The sequence below is a fragment of the Melanerpes formicivorus genome, unplaced genomic scaffold (genome assembly GCF_026170545.1).
Source record: "Melanerpes formicivorus ecotype bairdi unplaced genomic scaffold, bMelFor1.0.p_v2 SCAF_83, whole genome shotgun sequence".
Classification (NCBI taxonomy): domain Eukaryota; kingdom Metazoa; phylum Chordata; class Aves; order Piciformes; family Picidae; genus Melanerpes; species Melanerpes formicivorus.
In genome coordinates this window covers 678,052-698,669 of record NW_027142435.1, presented here as the reverse complement: position 1 = coordinate 698,669, position 20,618 = coordinate 678,052, and the positions used below count along the sequence as shown (strand labels likewise).

Here is a 20,618-nt window from a genome sequence, read left to right as displayed (position 1 = left end):
CACCTCTGAGAAGCAAGAATCTGCTCTCAGAATCTGAGCACCTGAGCTCTTGTAGCTCCTTTATTGCTTCTGGAGGTCAGGGTCTTTGTTAGACAGGGTCTGGGCTCTTTGCTTGCTGAAACAACCCAGCAGAGTGACAGAGGTTGGTGTGGAGTCACACCTGAGCTGCTCTGAGCATCCCACAGTACCTGGTGACTGCTCAGCTCCCAAAGCCTGCAGCGTGTGGCGCTGGGAAGGAGATGGGAACTCAGCAGGGTGCACCCCAAAGAGAGGGAAGGAAAAAGAGGCGAGGCAGGGAGGCAGGGCAGGGAGGCAGGGCAGGGGAGGTGAGACAGAGAGGTGAAGCAGGGAGGCAGGGCAGGGGAGGCAGGGCCTGCTCCAGCTGTAACATCTGTGCAGCCTAACTGGCTGACAAGTGCTGCTGAGGAGCCAGGCTTGCCAGAACAGGACGCAGGAGGAGGAGGGACTGCACGCAGGAGGCAGCAGCAGCTCTTCCTCTGCTTCCCTCGCCCACAGAGCACCCAGGACCGGCTGCAAACCACGGAGGGAGGGAGGGCAGCCCGGGCAGGAGGCGGCGCCCGGTCACCTCTGGGCGGGCAGCTGGGGCAGGATGAGAGGGGCGCAGGCGATGCCGGCGAAGGACTCCGGGAAGTGCAGGTCCCGCTCCCACTCGTCGGTCTCTGTGTTGTACACCTGCACGATGCTGGTGACGTTGTTCAGGTGCCAGTTGTAGCCCCCCACGATGTAAATCTTTTTCTCCAGCAGGCAGCAGCCGGCCTCCGACTGCCCTGCCCGCATGGGGCTCACCGTGGTCCACTGGTCCGTCTCGGGCAGGTAGTACTCCACGGCCAGCACGTCGAAGCAGCGATCCACGTGGTCCATGCGGCCCCCCAGGGCGTAGATCCGGCTGTTGGCACTCACCATGGCGTGCAGCACCCTGGGCTCGTTCATGGGGGTCTTGAACTCCCACTGGTCCGTGCCGGGGTCGTAGCAGTGCAGAGCCTTCTTGTCCTCCACCGAGATGCCGTAGCCGCCCGAGATGTAGAGCCTGTCCCCGGCGGTGGCGCCGGCGTGCCCCCAGGTCCTGCGCTTCAGGGAGCAGACGTAGCTCCACTCGTTGTCCTTGGGGCAGTACTTCTCCACCGAGGCCAGGCTGCCCGAGCGGTTCCTGCCCCCCGTGGCGTAGACCATGCCGCGGAGCACGTTGAGCTGGAACTGGATCCTGCTCTCCTGCATGGCCTGGATGCGCAGCCACTGGTTGAGGTGGGGGTCGTAGCGGTAGCAGACGTCCACGGCCCCCTCGCCGCTGCGGTACTGCAGCTGCTGCCCGCCCACCACGTAGACGAAGTTGTCCAGCACGGCCACGCAGGAGTGGCTGCTGCCCACCTCCATCTGCGTCAGGTCGCGGAACTGGCGCGCGCCGGCGTGGGGCAGGCAGAAGGCCTTGGCGCTGACGGTGCGGTCGTTGTCCGTGTAGGGAGTGCCGCCGAAGGTGACCAGGGACAGCACGTCCGAGCGGATGGCCGTGCGCGGCGACTGCATCTCGTGCTGCCGGAAGGGCAGGATCTGGTAGTTGAAGGCCTCCAGCAGGTACTGCCGGCACAAGACGTCCTCCACCATGATGTCCAGGGTCTGGACGCTGTCCACCAGCTCCGAGGACTTCATCAGGGGGAAGCGGATGTGGCACAGCACCTGGCTGGCGCTGGCGCGGCGCCCGGGGTCGTGCTGCAGCCAGCGCACGGCGGCGCGGAAGAGGTCGATCTCCCTGCAGCTCTTCAGCTTGTTGCTCTGCAGGAAGAACACCAGGCGCTCCAGGGGCAGCTGCAGGAAGTCCTCCTCCTCCGAGATCTGCAGGAAGTGCCTGAAGGTGAAGGCATCCACGGACTCCTTGAGGGAGGCCAGGCTGAAGGTGGTGGCCATCTGCCCGATGTTGAGGCACGTCTCCACGCTCATGGCCGACTTGAGGAACTCCTCGCAGAGCTCCACCACGGGCACCATCTGCAGGAAGACAGCAGCCCCCAGCACGTCCTGGATGCAGTCGAGGTCCAGGGTCACCTCGGCGCTGTAGGCAAAGTCGATGATGTGCTTCAGCCCCTTGGCAGAGACTCCCTTCAGCTCGATCACCTCCTGGCTGGCCTCTCGCATCCCGCCCGTGAACATCGCCCTGCAGGGCACAACAGACAGCAGTTTGCCTCTCTCCAGTGGTGCCCAGGGATGGAGCACCTCAGCAGCTCTGCCAGCACCCTGACTCTCGCAGGGAGGATGGGGAAGGAGAGGAACAAATGGAGGCTAAACCTCTCCAAGGCAGGGGCAATGCGAGCGTGCAGCCAGCTGCAGCACCCTGCACAGGCAGCGCTCAGAGCGACGCTCAGCGACCGCAGCCTGAAGCTTTGCAGCCCTACTGGCAGCAGAAGTTTGACCAAAGGACAAAGCTTCAAGAAGGAGGCAGAGCAGGCAGTGCACCAGACACAGCAAACCTGTGGCACTCAGCAGCCAGAGGACACAACGGGACCTGCACCAGCAGGAATGGGAACCATTCCCTGAGGCTCTGAGCAGGCAGAGCGAGCACAGAGCAAGAACCTGCTTCAGCAGGCCCCTGTGCCAGGGAGGTCAGGGAGCCTCTGAGCTTGCCAGCAGCACTGCCTTGAGGCAAGGGCTTTGGTGAGCCCTCTGCAGCCCAGGCCAGCTGCACAGCTCCTGAACAGCTTTGGTGATTCCAACAGAGCCTCCTCTCCGAGGTGCATCCCAAGGCCTTATGAAAGTGCAGAGCTGCAGCGCGGGGCTGCAGCCTGTGTCATGTTGCAGCGCGACAGCAGGGGGCTGAGCAGGCAACCAGAGCCCAAAGACCCCAGGCTTTGCCAGAGCACAGCTGGGAGCACATCAGTGGACCAGGCCCCAGAACACCTCCTTGGGAGGCTTCTAAATTCCACAGGAAGCACAGAGCAAGCCCAGGACTGCACACAGGCATCTCCCAACCCACTCCTGGGGAGCTGTGCTGTGCTTCCCAGCTGTGGGGGTGCAGGGGCCACAGCAGCACCCTGGGGCTTGCCTTTGTGTTCCATTCCTGCAGGTTGTGGTGTGCACAGGCAGCTCGGGGGCAAGGGGCTGTGCTCTGTGCTTCAGCAAGCAGCAGCAGAGCCAAAGCCAAAGCAGGCTGCCGGAAGAACTGAGGTGGATGCTCACAGCAAGGTGCAGGCTGTGACACAAAGACCTAACCTGGGGGCAGCTGCTCCCCCCCAGCAGAAAGGTCAACTCCCTGTGAGGGCAGAGTCAGCAGAGCTGCCTCGGGAAGCTGCAGTGACTCCGTGGTGCAGGCTAGAAAGCAGGGACAGAGCCTGCTGCACTGACCCAGGAGTAAAGAACACCTTGGGAATGCTGGCAAGAAGCACAAGTTCCAAGCTTCCTGTCCAAGCCAGGCCAGAAAATCTGCTGCCGTCCAGCACAAACCCAAGGAAGCCTAAGGAAGGAAATACCTGCGTGTGGAGGCAGCTCCCCGCAGCCCAGCGACCAGCAGCACTGTTTGCAATTATTTGGCCATCACTCTGCTGGAAGCCCCTGGCCCCTCCCGTGCCACGGGGCTGTGCTCCTGCCTCAGCTCGGCGCAGCTGAACGTGCAGGGGGGAACAAAAGCAGGATTGTTGCCGCGCTCAGGACAAATCATCAAGCAGAATGCAGCTCCGGCCCCGAGCGCTCTGCCTCCGAAGTGCTGATTACAGGACCGCTGCCATCGCGCTGCCTTCCCTCCCCCTCCCCGCAGCAGCCCGCAGGCTCCTTTATGCTGCCATTGTTCCCCAGGACCCCTCCTCAGCTCCGCGGAAGTTCTAACAAGAAACCTACTCAGCAATTATGTGTCAGCAGCGAGCGCAGCCTGGCAGCGGCACTGCCACAGCATCTCTGCATACAAATAGTGCCATTAGCATCTGGTGGGGGAGCAGCTCCAGCCTTAACTGCTCTGGGAGGGAGAGCAGCACGCTCGGGAGGATCGGCAGCACGGGGAGAGAGAAGGGAGCAGCCTGGACAACGCCTGTGTGCACCGGGCAGGCACTGTCAGAGCAGCTGAAGCAATGGTGACAAGAGACATGCCAAGGGACACTGAAGTCTCCTCCTCTTGGTCACCTGCTCAGCAAACCACTCTGCTCGGGTCAGGCAGGGACCTACACGGCCAGGACCTGCTAGTGGCCCTTCTCCAGCTGTGCTTGCTGCAACCTGCAGCCCAGCACAACACCCAGCTGCATGCTCTTCTGACCCTTCCCTGCAGCCCTGCCTGCAGCACACCCCTCCCATGGTGCTGCTAGGAAAGATCCCTCGGTCAGAGAACTGTTAGAAGCTGGTCAGAGGCAGGATCCAGACTAGGCAAAGAGATTTTATGTGATGAGGTGGTGAGGGCTCGGCCCAGGGTGCCCAGAGAGGTGGGAGATGTCCCATCCCTGGAACCATTCCAGCTCAGGTTGTTTGGGGCTGTGAGCAACCTGGTCTGGTTGCAGCTGTCCCTGCTGGCTGCAGAGGGTTGGACTGGAGGAGCTTCAGAGGTCCCTTCCCACCAAGCCCACTCTGGGGTTCTCCGGAGTCGGATGACTCCAGACCTTCACTCAGGACTGACTCCTGCTCTGCCACTGCCTCACTGCATTCAGGTGCCTGAGAAATCTCCATGTCCCCACACAGATGGGACAATTCTCCTCTGTCTCACTGGGGAATGCTCCAAAATGCTTCAGGCTCCTCAGCCTGTGCACAGCAAGAACTGGAGACAGATCGGTGTCTGCAGAGAGCAGGAGTGGTCTGACACAGGCCACTCAGGGGATGACTCACTTCAGAGCCCTCCTGCCACTGGGCAGCAGCTCCAGGGCAAGAGCCTGTTCCCTTCAGCAGGCAGAGCACCTACCAGGGCTGCCAGGTGGGGTCAAGACCTGGGCTTGAACTTGAGCCTTGCCCCAGCAAACCTCAGCTACGAGCAGAGGGCCTGACGGGGCAAAGCCTGCCGCCAGGGGTGAGCCGGGGGTGCGGTGGGAAGGTTGGGGTAGGGGAGGGTGGGAAACAGCAGGCCAAGGGGAGAGGTAAAAATGCCTGCTTCCTACTGGGTTCTCACCTGAAATAGTCACTGCAGGCAGCCAAGACAACTTTATGAACCTGAAACACTTCATTATTTATAGTGAGGATGACATCAAGCAGCTGAGCCTGGGCTCGGAGCGAGGCCAGTCCCTGCAGCAGCGTGGTGCTGTGGCCAGGAGCAGAGAACGTGCACTTCAGGGTGCTGCTCTTGTCAGCCATGCTAAAAACAGAACAAGAGAGACAGGCTGGTTTGAAATTAAAACAATATGTGGTATACCTCCAGAGCATGCTGGGGAGGAGAGGGAACACGAGGCAGCCTGAACACCAACCCCCAGCTCAGCAGCCGCACCATGACATCAGAGCTCAGTTGTGTTCCCTTCTCCCAGCACAGCAAACACTTCCAAACCTTCACCTTACTGCCAGCCCCTAGGCTGCAGCACCCAGGGGCTTCCCAGCCCATCCCACACCAGCTGCTGGGCCCAAAATGCTCCGTTGGTGTCCCCACGCTGCAGCTTCTCCAGGGTCCGCCCTGACCTCGGCTTCAACCACCAGACGGAACCGCAGTTGCTTACTGCTCTCACCACCTCTCCTGACTGCAGCTGTTAGATCCTCTGCACGGTCCAAGGATGGCCCTGCCAGCCCCATTTGATCTCTTCCTTATGCCTGACCCTCAGGAGAAGAGCAACAGCAAAACACTGCAGCGCCCTGGCCCTCTGGCTAACGTCAGCTGTTTGAACTGCGCTCGTAAACAGTCCCCTCCCAGCGTAAACATTTCCCTGCCTCCCAGCGCCTCTCACATGCTCCCCAGCCCAGAGCATCGCTCCTCGAGTCACTTGGCCTCACATGCACTTGTCAGGGAGAAGGCTGCAGTTGGAGGTGAACACCAGCACTGGCTGGAAGATGCAGACAGCCACAACCAGGCTGCAGCTTCGCCCTGCCCTGCCCAGCCCGCAGGCTCCGCGCGTGCCAGCGGCGCCAGGGGATCCTAAACCCAGCTGCAGACTTAATCCCACTCTGAACTACTTTTCAGGATCAAGATCCAAGCAGGGATCTTCTTTCTGGGAAGAGAAATTCAGGAGCAGCAGGGTTTAGGTCTTCAGAAGCATCTCCTGGTTTTCAAATAACCATTTTATGGCAGCGTGGCACAAAGAAGAGGGAAGCCAGCAGGGTGAGGCAGCTTCTGCCCCTCTGCTCTGCCCTGCTGAGCTCACACCTGCAGTCCTGGGGCCAGCTCTGGGCTCCCCAGTTCAAGAGAGACTGGGAACTACTGGAGAGGGTCCAATGGAGGATACAAAGCTGCTGAGGGGCCTGGAGCAGCACTGTGAGGAGCAGAGGCTGAGGGCCCTGGGGCTGAGAGCCTGGAGCAGAGCAGCCCCAGAGGGGAGCTGAGCAATGCTCAGCAGGAGCTGAAGGAGCTGTGGGGGGCAAGAGGCTGGGGCCAGGCTCTGCTGAGTGGTGCCCAGGGACAGCACAAGGGGCACACACTGGAAGCCAGGAGGTTCCATCTGAGCAGGAGGAGAAACTTCTTTGGTGTGAGGCTGCTGGAGGCCTGGAGCAGGCTGCCCAGAGAGGTTCTGGAGTCTCCTTCTCTGCAGAGCTTCCAACCCCCCCTGGGCACCGTGCCCCTGGGCAAGCTGCTGTGGGAGCCCTGCTGGGGCAGGGGGTTGGGCTGGGTGAGCTCCGGAGGTCCCTCCCAACCCCTCCATGCTGGGGCTCTGTGTCCCAGGTCACACCAAGCCTGGGAAGCTGCACTGCTTGCTGCCAAGCCACCGTGGGCAGAGCACCCAGCCCTGTGCTGGGAGGGGACTGTGCTGCTGTTGTTATTATTATCAATGTTCAGGTCGACTAAACAAACAAAGGCAGCAGAGAGCCGAGGTGCAGGGTGCTGGGGGCTGGTCCATTCCATGTTCACTAACAGCTGCCCCTCAGGTCACTGCCTCAACACACAACGGAGGAAGCAGGCCGGCAGGGTCAGGGAGGAGGCAGGGGGATGGGATAACAAAGCAGGGCCGTAAACAATCCCCAAACAATGAGCAACAATGGACAGGGCTTGCTCCTTGCCCAACTTATCGGGTTGCAATTTCCTGCAGGCTTTACAGAAGAGGAGAGCTGGGGGAAGTCTGTGATGCTCATCAGAGCACCCAGGGCAGGGCTCCGTGTGAGCAGCTCCACAGCTCTCTGGGATGCTGCAGGATATCAGATCCTTGCTGGCTGCTTCGAAGCACCTCAGGCTTGGGAACCCACCTTGAAATTCAGCCCAGTTCCTACTGGTCAACTGTGCTGCTTGTGACACAGATGTGAAACTCCTACCTTAAAGTCAAAGAATACTAAAAAGGCTCAGCTGAGAGAGTGGAGTCCAGCTACAACATCCTGCCTGTAATGAGAAGGATTAGCAGAGAGTCAGCTGCTGACAAGACCTTTATCCACTGCTCCGCCAGCCAAGAGTCCTCTCTGCACTCCAGCTCTTCCCATGGCCAAAGAGGAAGGAGCCTGGAGGGAGCAGCACATGAATATTCATCAAGTCAAACTCACTTCCCTCTCCCCTCTGGAACAATGGCCTCCATTCGCTGCTGTCCAGAGGAGGAAAGGCTGAGCACAGCAGGGATCCTGCCCTGGACTCGGGCTGGGCAAAGCCTGGCCAGGGAAGCGCAGGAGGGCAGCTCTGCAGCGGGCAGCTCTCGAGGACTGCAGAGCTGCCCTAGGCTCAGCCCTCTGCAGGAGCCTGCTCAGGGGAATTCCCTTCAGCCCTTGCTTCCAGACCCATCTTCCAGAACGGCTTTCCCAGCCCAAGGGCTCACCCACAGGTGGCAGCTGTCCCTGGGCCCACAGCCCTGCCGGCGCAGGAGCCTCTGCAAACAAGCAGCTTTCCCTGAGCAAACATTCTCCTTCCTTTCCCTTCTCTCTGCTCACTTCCACAGGCTCTCTGGACTCACACTCGAGGTGCTCAGGTGGGTGCAGGACTGAAGCTGGCCCGGGGGATGTTTCTGCCCATGTTTCCAGGTGGGGGTGGTTTCAGCAGGCCATTGTGAGCAGCTACCTCTGAAAAACTGCCTGTGCTCCTTCCTCTGGCTGTTTACAGGGGCAGAGTAAAAGGATCCAACGATTACACAATCCTGCAGGCAAGGCAGAAAAAACACACAAACCAAAGCCAAAATGACCACTGAGAGAGACACTGGCCAGGGCTGGGCTCTGGGTCTGGGGGAAAAAGAAGTTTCAGAAGCAGCAGAGGAGCAGGGAGCTAACTAAACACCGCACAAAGCAGGGGAAATCAAGGAGGAGACAACAAAGAACAAGGCAGGAGGAGGAGAGGTGATAAAGCAGCACCAAACAGGGCAGTTAGTAAGAGATTAGCGATCAAAGCAGGCTGGGCTCACAGCAGGCTGCCCAGCCGCCGGGCACAGCAGAGCAGGGTGGGCACTGTGCCACCCGGGCCTCGCCTTCCACTTCTTGCCCGCGTTAGGAACCGAGGCAGGAGGGAGGCAGCAGCTGGATCTCAGGGGCTGAAAAAAAACGAAAGGAAGGCTCGAGCATGGGAAAGTGGCTTGGTGAGGCTGTGCTATCTCACTGCAGATCTGGCTCTGCCCTGCACTCGCTGCTTAACCATTTGGACGGGAGGAGCAGCCCTGCCGCCCAGCCTGGGAGGAGCTGCTCGCACTCCCCGGCCCCCCGGATAAAGCCTTTCACCAGCAACAGCGAGGAAGCCTTCGTTCCACTCCTGCCCCCTTCCTTCCCTTTCTGATGGAGGCAGGGCTGGGGAGCTTCTGGAACTTTCCTCCGGGTTTCATTTTTGTCCTCAAAAGGCCAGCAGGGAGCGGAGTCCTTCCCTGCGGCGGAGCTCTGCCGGGGGCTCCCGGGGCCGGAGCAGCCCTTGGCAGCGGCCGAGCGCCGCTCGCTCGGGGCAGGGTCAAGTGCGTCTGGCTGCTTCCACTCCCATTCATCCCTGCGACATGGAGAGCAGCAGATCCCCCCGCACGGAGCAGCTCTGCCTCTGTGCATCCCAGGGGCCTCACAGCGACCTGCCAGGGCATCTGCCAGCCTTGGTGGGTCCAGCAGCACCTCTGGCACGGAGGCATCGGCGCGAAGGAGACTTCTGAGGAGCACAAATCCTGCTTCCCGTGTCCTGCTTTCCAGCTGGAGGCAGCTGTGGCAGAGGAAGGCAGCTTTCTGCTCCTGTCACTGCATCCATGGCAGGGAGGCTGGGGCAGCTCCACAGCCACACCGAGCAGCAGGGTGAGCAGCCCGGGCAGCGGAGCCCAGGCGCCGCAGCAGCTCCGGCACCCAGGCTGCAGGGAGGGCCTCTGCCAGGGAGCAAGTAATGGGATTGAGGATTTGTCTCCAAGCTGCTGCTCGGAAGCCAGATTGCTTTCAATCCTCTCCAGTCACTGCAGGACAGAGTTCAGCACAGGGTCTGTGACCACAGCTTGGGGAAAACCAGCCCTGAAGCAGGCTGCAGGCTCGGGGAAGCCTTCCAGCCAGGGCCGAGGGAGCAGCTGCAGGCAGGGCAGGCAAACAAGGGCAGCAATGCTCCTGTGCTGCTGCACCTACTGCAGGGCCACCTGCTCGTCCCTGGCCTCAGCACGCTGCCCACATCCTCAGCTGCCTTGCTCCTGAGCCTTGCTGCTTGGGTTTCAACCAGCAGCAGCTGCAGCCAGGAGCCCTCCGCACAGGGCTGGACGCGCAAGAGGCCTGGAGAGCTGCTGGGCTGAGAGAGGTTCGAGGGCCCCACTGCAGCAAGCAGTGGAGAGGAGGCACGAGGAGCATCCCAAGGAACAACCATCCCCTGCCTCTGCTTCTCCACACCATCCCGTGTGAGCCAAAATGTGTTCCAGGCTAATGAATCATTTTTACCCAATCTGTGCTGATGATTAAAAACATCAAAGCTGGAATTAAAGGCTTACCAGGCCTGAGTTCACATTGCAGCATGTTTGTAACTCCTGCAGGAGTACAAATGGAGGGAACCATCCCAGAGCAGATCAGAACACCTCAGTGATTCCACTCCAAGCAGAGAAACCTTTTGTTACACAACTGCCTCTGCACAGCCTTCCTCCTCCTCCTCCTCCTGGGAAGGAGGGACAGTCCAGTGCTGGCCAGCTCACTCTGCAGCCTGGCTCAGCACCCCTGCTGACATCCACCCACGGTTTCCCACTCTCTGGGCAGGTGGTGCTTGGTCATTTTTCACACAGGAGGAAAACCCAGGGGGGTTGGCAAGATCGTGGAGCAGGGCAGCCTTCCAGCAGGCAGCCTCCCCAGCACACACAGGCTCTGGAGGCAGCACCCTGCAGGGCATGGCTGGGGTACAGAAGAGGAGGGAGGAGAGGCAGCAGCCTGCCTGTGTCTGCAGCGAGCCTGGGGCGCCGCAGCTTCCCCGAGGGCAAAGAAAGGCCTGGGCACTGCAGAGAGCACCTGGGGAGCACTCCAGCCCGCAGAGATCCTGTGTGGGGAGAGCAGCAGAACCAAGAGAGGGCTGAGCATCAGGGATGAATATTAAGGGCCCTCTGGCAGCAGCATGATGGATGTTTTAACAATGCAAATCTCTTAATGCCTTCAGTTTCGTGCCCAAGGAACAAACACGCTCGGATCCGGATTGTTAAACTACAATTAAGACACTTAAAATCAAAACAAAAGTCAAACTCCCTCAGATAAGTCCCTGGTAGCCATGGTGACTGCAATATTCCAGATCCTGAGGCTTTCTGTCACATGCCCAAAGGATGGAAATGAGCTTCCAGCACCTCGCAGTGCTGCTGCGCCGAGGCCGAGCCCTCCATGCGGCGCTGCTGCTGCACAGGCGCTCGGCAGGCCCTGGCCCGGGGCCTCTGCACCCCCCTGCCAAAAGGCTGCCTCGAAGTTTGGGTGCAGGGAAGATCAGAAGGTGCCAGGCAATGAGACTTAAAATACCTGCCCTGTTAACCTACTTCCACTGCCAGCAGCAGCATTTACCATCAGTTCCCTGGCCAAATTAGCAGCAACAAGCAGCACTTAATGATCAGCACCTAATTAAATATTAACAGGTGGAGTGCAGGGGAAGCCTTCCAGAGGAACACAGTCACCCACAGCCAAGATATGGCAGCAAAATCCTTTAATCCCTTCCTTTGTTCCTTCTCCACCTCAGTCCCTTCAGTTCTCCAGCTCCCCTCCTCTGCCTCCCTCACCCTGCTCTCTGACACCTCCTCTTTCATCCACGGCAGCAAACAAAGGCAGAAAGCCCAAGACTAATATCCCCATGCAAAGCAACCAGCAACTGGGAGTGCTCAGTGAAAGGGACTAGAAATGGGAGTGAGTGTTACAAGCAGCAGCAATTTGTGTGAGAGTGTGTGCCAGGCTCTGCTCAGTGGTGCCCAGGGACATGCCAAGGGGCACACACTGGCAGCCAGGAGGTTCCACCTGAACAGGAGGAGAAACTCCTTTGGTGTGAGGCTGCTGGAGGCCTGCAGCAGGCTGCCCAGAGAGGCTGTGGAGTCTCCTGGTGTGCAGAGCTTACAACCCCCCCCGGGCATTGTGCCCCTGGGCAAGCTGCTGTGGGAGCCCTGCTGGAGCAGGGGCTTGGGCTGGGTGAGCTCCAGAGGTCCCTTCCAGCCCTCCCTGCTGGGATTCTGGGATCCCCTTACTGACTTACCTGCATCCTGCTTCTCCCAAGCTGGAAAGGCGAAGCAGTGCACTGCCCAAAGGTGAGGCAGCAGCTGAAGGCAGAGGCAGCAGCTGAAGGCAGAGGCAGCAGCTGAAGGCAGAGGCATTTCCATTCACTTTTCTGAAATGCTATTTTTTGTCCCCTGAGGAGTCCCAGACACATTCCCAGAGCTCTGTTTGTCTTTCTTCCTGCGCTGGCCTCACACAGGGCCCAGCAGACACTCACACCCCCTGCCCCCAGGCTTCCCCCCCAGGAGGCTGCTGGGAGTTGGGGTTCTGCTATAAGCACCAACCAAGGGGGATGGCTGTCAAAAGCTAGCCTGGTAAGAAGCAACAGGAAACCAAAGAGCAGAGGGTGAAGCATCTGAACACACTGAATTCTGTGCCACCTCATGGAGGTTCAGTGTGAGGGACACAGCAGGTGCTGTACCTGGATCAAGCTGGGGGGAGGAGGAAAGAAAGCAGCAAGAGGGTTCATAGCAATGTCTCTTCGTGCTGGTGCAGGGACCCTGGCAGAAGCACTTTGGGTCTCTTCAGTCAGCCCCCAAAGTGACCAATGTGACTCCCAGCTAAGGGCTCTCTGAGCCCCACTTTGCATCCTGGTGGTATCAGGGTCGTAGAGGGGCACCAAGATACCAGGCTGAGAAGACCACTGACCAGGATCTGCCATTTCCTTTGTCTGTGTCCAGAGCTACCACAGAGGACCTCAGTCCTGCCCCAGACCTCTCCCAGCAGTAGGGAGCACAGAGCCACTAACACCACACTGCCCCTCCACAGTCTCAACCTGTACCTTCACAGAGATAAGGATGAGAAGCCAACCCCCAAACCTCTCTGTGGTTTTATTCTTGTCAGCCCCAAACCTAATCCCAGAGAGCCAGGAACAAACTCAGCAAATATCAACCCCCCTGGAAGCACATCAATCAGTCTGGCAGCCAGGGGCAGTGTGACAGCAATGGAGGAGGCAGCTGCTCTGCACTGCTCCCGAGCTCAGCCAGCCCCCAGGACCCCCAGAAGCAGGGTGGCTTTGCCACCAACCACCCAGCCCCTGCCCGAGAGCCCTGGGCACAGGGCTGAGTGCAGCTCCTCGCTGCCTGGGTACTGCTGCTGGCAGCATCGCCCCCACCGTGTGCCCCCGGGGTCCTACCCTGCCAGCCCGCAGCTCTAGGAAAGCTCAAGCTACAGCCCTGCCGGATCGAACCCCCTAAAAGCCAGAGGCAGAGGCGCCCCTCTGGCCAGGCCCCGCGGAGCGCTGGGCAGCCAGCAGCGGGTACCGGGTACCAGCCCCGCAGCCGGTGCCAGCCCCGCAGCCGGTGCCAGCCCCGCAGCCGGTGCCAGCCCCGCAGCCCTCCCGGCGGCGCCCGTGGCAGAGCCGCTGAGCAAAGGCCGAGAGGCACCTAGTGGTGTCGGGGAGCACAGCAGAGCCACCAAGGCCACCCCAAAAGTCACACCGAGCCCAGCTGCAAGCGCTGCTTCACCTCCTAGCCGCCGCCCTCCAGCCCTGCTCCAGACCACATTTCCACCTCAGGGAACAGGCTGCAGCTGCTCTGTGGCACAGGGACCGCTGCTTCGGCCACAAACCCACTGGCATCTTCCCAGCTTGTCACCATGCAGCAATGGCCGGGTTGTGCTCCCAATGGGCACAGCCCACTCCAGCTGGACCAGCAGCTCTCAACAAGGCACAGAGCTGTCCCCAGCAGCCAGGGCACTGCGACCATCTCCCTCACCGCCACTCCAGGCCCTCGCTGGCAGCCTGGGAAACTCAGAAGAGCTCCAAAATCAGACTGCAAAGCACCTGGAGCCTTGTGTGTCTCAGCCTGCTGCTGAGGCATCTGATTGCACCCTCTGGGCTGTGTGGAAACGCCAAGGACAGAACTAGTTCCACCTGGAGTGGCTACTACAGCATGCAGTGAGCTGGAGCCTCTCCTCTCACCTCCTTGCACCTCCACCCTCCAGATTACAGCCTCGGAGCAGCTGAGGAGCTCAGAGGCAAAGACAAGAGAGTGAAGCAGCAGATGAGAAGCAGAAGAAAGCATCCCCTCAGTGCAAGCTGAAGCAGTCAGGTTTGCTGGCAGATGTCAGCAGCTGCCCCAGCACTTGGCACAGTAACAGCAGCTCCAGCTCAGCCCTGGGACCAAATCCTCTTCACTGCCCTGGCTGCTTGCAGCCTGCTTACCCAAAGCCTCAGTGCTTACCTTCCACCAGGCTTGTGTCCATCCCACCCTGCTCCTGGGGCAGTTGAGCCCTGCCACCCTCACCGTGCCAGCTGGCTGGGATAAGCCAAGGCCAACTCCCTGATTCCTGTGGAGGTTCAGCACTTCTCCTCCACGTGAAGGAGGAGCTGGAGGCTCCGTCCCGCGCTGCAAGGCTGCTCCTCACGACGCAGGCAGCGCTACGCAGCGCTTGGAGGTAAGACAAGGAGAGCCTTCAAAGAGCCACTGAAGTTTACTCTTGGCCTGAGTAAAAGCTCCAGCTCCGAAGCCTCCCCACGTTGGAACAGAAAGCTGAAGTTATTTTTGCAGCCATTCAATGGGAGTGTAAACATTTACACCACGTCTACCAGATCTAACAACTAGAGCTGTCTGCAGATCGCCATGTGGCAGGGAAGGGAACACAGAAACCACAAACCCAAACTTCACACAGTTGCAAAAGCCAAAAGTCTAACAGAAGACTGAAGCTCCAGGAGACCACAAGGCTCACAGCCCTCAGCATCACCTCCCTTCCATGGTCCTGCTCTAGCCTCCTCCACCTTTGCTCTCCCACCGCTCCCTACACAAGACACAAGTTTGGGGGACTTGAGGTTGACTTTCCCTGGATGCAAACCCAGAGGCAGGGACCCACAGGCCTCCCTTGCCCATCTATTCTGCTTGTGAGAGGTGGGGCTGCCTTCAGCAGGTAATGGTATCAGGGGGAGGTCTGCAAGGTGCTTATCCAACCTGGCTGCCCTCCTTCCCTCAGCCTCCTCTAGCCGGGCTGAACACCCTCAGCTGCTCCTCCCCAGCCTGAGTTCTGTTCTCCAGACCTTGTTGCCCTTCTCTGGAGCCACTTCAAGCCCTCCATGTACTTCCTGGAGTGAGGGGCCCAAACCTGAACAGAGTGTCCAAGGTGAGGGCTCACCAGTGCTGGGAATGAAATAGGAAACCCATTTGTAGCTCAGGAAATTCTACCCACGGAGGCAGAAAGTGCAAACGAATGGGGAAAGGAAAAAAAGAAGTAGTTTATTTCAAAAGAGAAGATTTTGGCTGTTTGCTTCTCAGCCTCTCTGGTGCCACCAGCGTGTTGAAAGCCTCTTGCCCACAGCAGCTCTCACAGAGTGCTCCTTGTTGAAAGCAGGGGCAGGCTCCTCAGCAGACAAGTTAATTTTCCTGCTCTGCAGCCTGCTCAGGGCAAGCAGCCTCAGCCAGGCAGTAGCAATTCCAAAGAAGGAAATTCTGCCCTGGCTGGGAGAAGAGAGTGCCAGCGACATGGCACGGGAGGCCTCAGGCTCCTTTGCCTTAGAGAGGAAATGTTCAGCGAGTGCAAGAAGCCACAAGTGGAAGCACCTAACAAGGAATGGCTGGGGATGGGGAATGCCCTTGATGTTCTCCTCTTGCTCTCCAGAGCTGATGTGACACATCCAGTGCCCCCCACCTGGTTTCTCCCCAGCAAATCCATCCTTGGAAACAGAAGGCTAAGGAGCAACAAGGAGCAGCATCCAACCTTCAGCAGGTTTTGCTTTGAAATTAGCAAAGAAAACAAACAGGCAGCAATAGGGAACAGGCTGGAGCTACAGCCCGGGGAACAAAAGTGCTGCAGCTCCAGCCTGGGTGATTTATCACGGCCCTGAAACAAATTGCTTCCATCTCTCACTGCTCCACCCCCAGAACCAGAGAGTCCCCAGCGCCCAGCCAGCGTCCCGGCCGCCACCTGCGCAGGAGCTGCTGTTCCTGTGCTGAGAGGGGAAGTGAAATGCCCCAAGCCACACAGCACCTCCCTCGTCTGCACAGGTGGCCGTGAGGGACAAAAATGACAGATCTAAGGTGAGAAGCGAGGGAGGCTTCTCCAGCACTCAGCAATGGCTGGGAGAGCTTCCCTCGGCGGCAGGATTATTGCAGGAGTGCCTGCAGCGAGAGCTGAGGACAAACGATGCTCTGAAGCCAAGTGACAGGTTGACAGCACAACATCCCAGAGTCAGACCACACGGCTCTGGACACTCTCCAGCGCAGCAACTTCTGGTGGATGACAGAGGAAGAGCCCTCGGGAACTGAAACTCCTCCACCAACAGGTCCCAGCCACAGCCACCTGCCCACCCCCGCCCCCCGGGTACCACCGCCCGCTCTGTGCTGCCTGTGCCAGCCCAGCGACCCCAGAGGGACCTAAACCAGCGACGCCAGGAGGGGGCTGCAGCCTGGAGCGGGCAGGGCACAAGGGAATGGCTCTAAACCCCAGACCCCCGGTGCCCTGCGTGCCTACAGCCCTGGAGCCGCTGCGGAGCCAGGGGTCCGGCTGCGATTCCCAATGCTCCGTGAGAGCCTCCCCCGGAGCCTCCCCGGGCGCGGCGTTATCATTGCTTATTCTCCTCCTGCAGAGGACCCTCAGCCGCCGGGGCCTGCTCTGGAGCACCCCTGCCCCCCCGGGCCGGCTCCCGCCTCGCCGGGCCCCCGGGCAGCCGCACGGCCAGGAAAGGGCAGGGAGCTGAGCGCCGGGACCGGCGCCGGGGTCGCCCCTGCCGCTCCTAGGCCGCGCCCGGGCGCCGCTCACCTGCTCGGCCGCTCCGCCGCGAACTCGGCGCCGCCGGACTCCGCCATCTTCGCTGCGCCGGGCCCCGCGCTGGGCGGCGGCAGCCGCCGCGTTAAAGGCGCAGGGGCGAGCGGCGGGAACCGGCGGCACCGCGCCGCCGCCGCCGGGCTGGCACCGCCCCGCCCCGGGCACGCGGGGCCGCAGCTGCCCGCGCGGGGGGGCCCGGGGCCGCAGCTCCCCGCGGCCGGGGGCAGCCCGGGGCGCTGCCGCCTCCCCCTGCCCGCAGGGGCTGCCAGCTGTCACCGCCGAGGGGGCCTGGGGCAGTTGTCACCACCGGCCCAGGGGTCCCTCGGTCACCGCCCCCACGACTGAGGTGTCCCAGAGCTCTGCCATGGCCCCGCAGGCCGCCGTGGGCATCCTTTGTGCCGCCACCCTGCAGCTGACCCCTGCCCAGCAGCCGCCAGCGGCCCCAGCCCACGGCCCGCACCCAGGCACCTCTGGCAGGGCCCGCGGTGCGTGCAGCCAGCCCGGGACAGCCCTGCTGCCGCCAGCGGGGGCACGAAGTGCGCTGCCATGCCAGCTGGGCAGCCCCGGCGCCGGCTCGGCTGCCCCGGGCCGTGCAGCAGCAGCGGTACCCTGCAGAGGGTGCAGTCTCGTTGGAGATCTCAGCGCTCCGGCGGCGCCGCCTCCGTGCCAGAGCCTCCCGCGCTGCCCCGCGTCCGCACACATGGTCCGCACCGGAGGCGCTCCCGGCTCTTCCCAAAGCGGCCGGCGGAGGCTGAGGCCGAGCCGTGTAATTGCTAAAGCCAGCACGCATCTGGAGGGAGCAGAGGGTCCAGAGGGCATTCCAGTCATCAGTGGAAATCAGGAAATTATTCATAGCGGTGGCTCTGCCAACGACCGGGGGTAAATGTCTTTGATTTCCCATGCCTCGGTGTCCACATCTGTACGAGGGAGAGGGGGGATTCGTCCATGAGAATAAACGCGCTTGGAAAGCCGTGAAAATGCTCTTTCAAGTCAGCCTGATGAAAACTTCATGTTCTGGAGCTCTCTGCTTCAAGGAGAGCAATCTGTTTCAGAGGCAGGGCTGTGTATTTTTCTTATTTAAACCTTCTAAATCTGCTGGAGCATTAAAAATATTTGGCATTTCCACAGCACATTTCATTCCCGGCTCCAAATGCGTTTTACAGACATTCATTAATTAAGCCTCGTAAAACCTTTGGGAGAAAGGGAAGCAGTGCTTATTAATTCGCTATTTGTATTGCTGCAGAGCACGGAGACCCCAGCCAGGACCTTGGGGCCCTGTTATTTTAGACCCGACCTACGCAGAAGAGGAGATGTCAGCGCGGGGAGCGGCAGCGGAGGGGAGCGAGTGCCGCAGGTGATCGGCAGAGCCTGCAGCGGTCGCTCCCCAGCCCTTTGCACCGGGCAGTGCTGCCTGCAAGACAGAGCGAGAGTGGCTCTCGCCCCAGTTCTCTCCCCAAAGCTGTCTGCTTTGCATTTTGCTGCTGTCTGGGGGCTCCTGCCCCTGCTTACCAACCCCTTAGGCTTGTCCTGCTTCCTCAGCCACCAGCTCCGCTGCATTCGATGCCTTCCAATTTCTCCTGGGGCTGCTTTCTGCAGGCTCAGCTTTGCAGCACACCCTGCCTTCCAGAGAGGTCCTGAAGGAACACTTAGCGTCGGCTAGGTCCATGTGGGTACTCTCAGGGCGGTTGGTTCGGTGCATGCACAGCAGCGAAGCAGCCCTGCTGAGGGCTGCCCGGGCCGGGCTGCCTGCTCGCCGTGGAGCTCTCCATGCCAGGTGGGGCAGCGGATGGGAGCTGTGAACATTACACCTCTGCTTCCCCTGCAGGAAAAGCCAGGCTGTGCCACATGCTGTAAATGCCTTTCACATGTTCCCCAGATCCCAGTTAAATCAAACCCCAGAAGGTCTCTCCAAGCATGAAAAATGCATTTTTAAGACGCTGGAAGGAAGATGTATTCCATAACTCCTCTGGTGAGCAGGCGTGCTGACTTGTGTCCTGTGGAGCAGGAACCAAGAGGGCCTAGCTCTTGTTATTCCATCCTGCTGATGGGATTTTATCTCTCCCAGCAAATCCAGGAACTTTTTAGTTACCATTATTCTTTGATTTTTATGGGCCATTTGATATTTATTTTTATTCCTATTCATTATTTGTTGAGTGCACTTAGCCCCTTCCCCAAGGAGCCTGCCTTATATCTAAGGTGGTTTTTACGACCGGCATCTGAGCGGCTTGCACAAGTTTAATACATCCATCCTGCACACACAGTATATCACAGCCCTGGGGCTCCTACTGTGGAGAGCAGCCCTCTGCTGTGAAATCACAACTCCAACCTGCTGGCTGAACAAAAAGAGAATGAACTCCAAACTCCTTCCAGCCTTCTTCTTTCTGCTCTTCACTCTAAGCCATCAGGATGTATTTGAGTCATCTTGTCACCTTTTTTTTCCCTCCCTTCCTGCAAAACATGAGGTCCCAGCAATGTACCTTTCACTGCAAGCCAAGCTCTCACAGATCCCACGACTCCCACAGCTGGGGCTTTCAAATCCACAGCCAGCACTGGGAGGCTAATGGCAAAATCATGAGCTGGCAGCTGCCTTTCCCCTACCTCCTTGTTCCATCCCAGCAGCGCTCAGGAGCAGGAATTCCTCCGGCTCGCAGCGCTCTGGGTCCGTGAGCTGTGTTGGGTGGAGGAGGCAGGCAGCTGGCCCCAGCAAGCTTTTCTTTTCTCCCTCCCAATTCTTGCTATGTTTCCCCCAGCACAACAAAGCCTCCCGGTCCCTTCCTTTGCTGCTGTGATGGAGGAGGCTGCGAGCATCCTCCCTGCTGCCCGCTGCCTCCTTACAGCATCCTCAGCCAGCACAGCTCCAGCCCCTGCTCCTCTGTGTGTCTGGAGGGTGTTGTAGGCTCTTTGGGTATCTGTGCTTCTGGCTTCCTTTATTCCTCATCCTCTGCTCCTGGCTGGTCTCATTCCTGCTCCATCTCTGCTAATCCCTGGGTAATCCTGGTAAGCCTGGGGAGGGGTTGGGCAAGGGGCTGCGTGTGCTGGCAGAGGCAGGGCTCTCCGTGCACATTTGGGTCATGGCACTGCCTGAACTCATCCTCCCCACTCCCTTTTATTTTTGCCCCATCAGGACACCCTGCTGCCATCTCCCCATGGTCATGGTCAGGGCTGGAGAAGAAGATGAAATGGCCTCAAGTTGCAGCAGAGGAGGTTTAGGTTGAACATGAGGAACAGTTTCTCCCCCAAAAGTGTTGTCAAATCCTGGAACAGGCTGCCCAGGGAAGTGACTGAATCATCATCCCCGGGGGTGCTTCAGAGCCATGGAGATTTGGTAGTGCTGGGTTCAAGCTGGATGATCCCAAAGGTGTTTTCCAGCCAAAACAATTCCAGCACCACAAGAGCAGGCGGGAGGAGCAGGTGTGAGCAGGGAGCAGACACAGAGCTGCGTGGGGCCTGGCGTGAGGGAGGGCTGCACACCTTCTGCTAGGACCCTTGGGCTCCTTCCACTCCCACGCACAGCAGCTCGAGCCGGCGCAGGCAGCACCCACAGGAGCAGCTCCGGCGCCGGCTGCAGCCTGCCCCAGCCCCACACGGCACCGCCGCCAGGCCAGGGCCCAGCAGGTGCCCTCTGCACATGCTGCAGTGCTTGGGGCACGTCCTGGTGCCCTCTGCACGTGCTGCAGTGCTTGGGGCACGTCCTGGTGCCCTCTGCATGTGCTGCAGTGCTTGGGGCATGTCCTGGTGCCCTCTGCATGTGCTGCAGTGCTTGGGGCATGTCCTGGTGCCCTCTGCATGTGCTGCAGTGCTTGGGGCATGTCCTGGTGCCCTCTGCACATGCTGCAGTGCCTGGGGCATGTCCTGGTGCCCTCTGCATGTGCTGCAGTGCTTGGGGCATGTCCTGGTGCCCTCTGCATGTGCCGCAGTGGCCGGGGCACGTCCTGCCCGTGGGGTCAGCAGTGCATCCGCGGTGCCCAAAGGCGAGCAGGTGCTGCCCCACACCAGCGCCTCGAGGCAGCCCAGTTCCCATCTGCTTGGCCAAGGCACAACTGGAGATCCCAGCTCCCCCTGGCCAGCTTGGCTGCGCTCCTCACCTGGCAGGAGAACACAAGGCAGGAACATAAACACGGCGGGGAGCGAAGCCCCTCACGGGCCGGCGAGCAGGGCCTGCGTTCCAAGAAGTAATGAAGGCCAGGGAGTGGAAAATGTTCGTC

General features: G+C 60.0%; 1 protein-coding gene across 7 annotated transcripts; it reads right to left on the bottom strand.

Moving 5' to 3' along the window:
• Nucleotides 1–482: 482 nt before the first annotated feature.
• Nucleotides 483–16,479, bottom strand: KLHL26 (kelch like family member 26). Of its 7 annotated transcripts, none has more exons than XM_068164854.1 (3): nucleotides 16,408–16,479; nucleotides 5,084–5,266; nucleotides 483–2,164 (listed from the first exon to the last, which is right to left on the bottom strand). In XM_068164854.1, exons 1-3 carry the CDS (start codon nucleotides 16,452–16,454, stop codon nucleotides 583–585), a joined length of 1,812 nt encoding a protein of 603 aa, XP_068020955.1. In that variant the 5' UTR covers nucleotides 16,455–16,479; the 3' UTR covers nucleotides 483–582. The 7 variants fall into 7 exon arrangements, with proteins under 7 accessions (XP_068020955.1, XP_068020959.1, XP_068020956.1 ...); XM_068164858.1 differs by lacking the exon at nucleotides 16,408–16,479 and adding an exon at nucleotides 7,980–8,016; XM_068164855.1 differs by lacking the exon at nucleotides 16,408–16,479 and adding an exon at nucleotides 5,459–6,229.
• Between the last annotated feature and the right edge of the window lie 4,139 nt (nucleotides 16,480–20,618).

Bases quoted from the DNA above. Each gene is read 5' to 3' on its own strand.
- KLHL26 (XM_068164854.1), bottom strand. From the start codon at position 16,454: ATGGCGGAGTCCGGCGGCGCCGAGTTCGCGGCGGAGCGGCCGAGCAG. The intron at 5,267-16,407 runs GTGAGCGGCGCC...TTCTGTTTTTAG, and splicing joins GCGGCGGAGCGGCCGAGCAG to CATGGCTGACAAGAGCAGCA. The intron at 2,165-5,083 runs GTGAGAACCCAG...TGTGCCCTGCAG, and splicing joins GCCTGCAGTGACTATTTCAG to GGCGATGTTCACGGGCGGGA.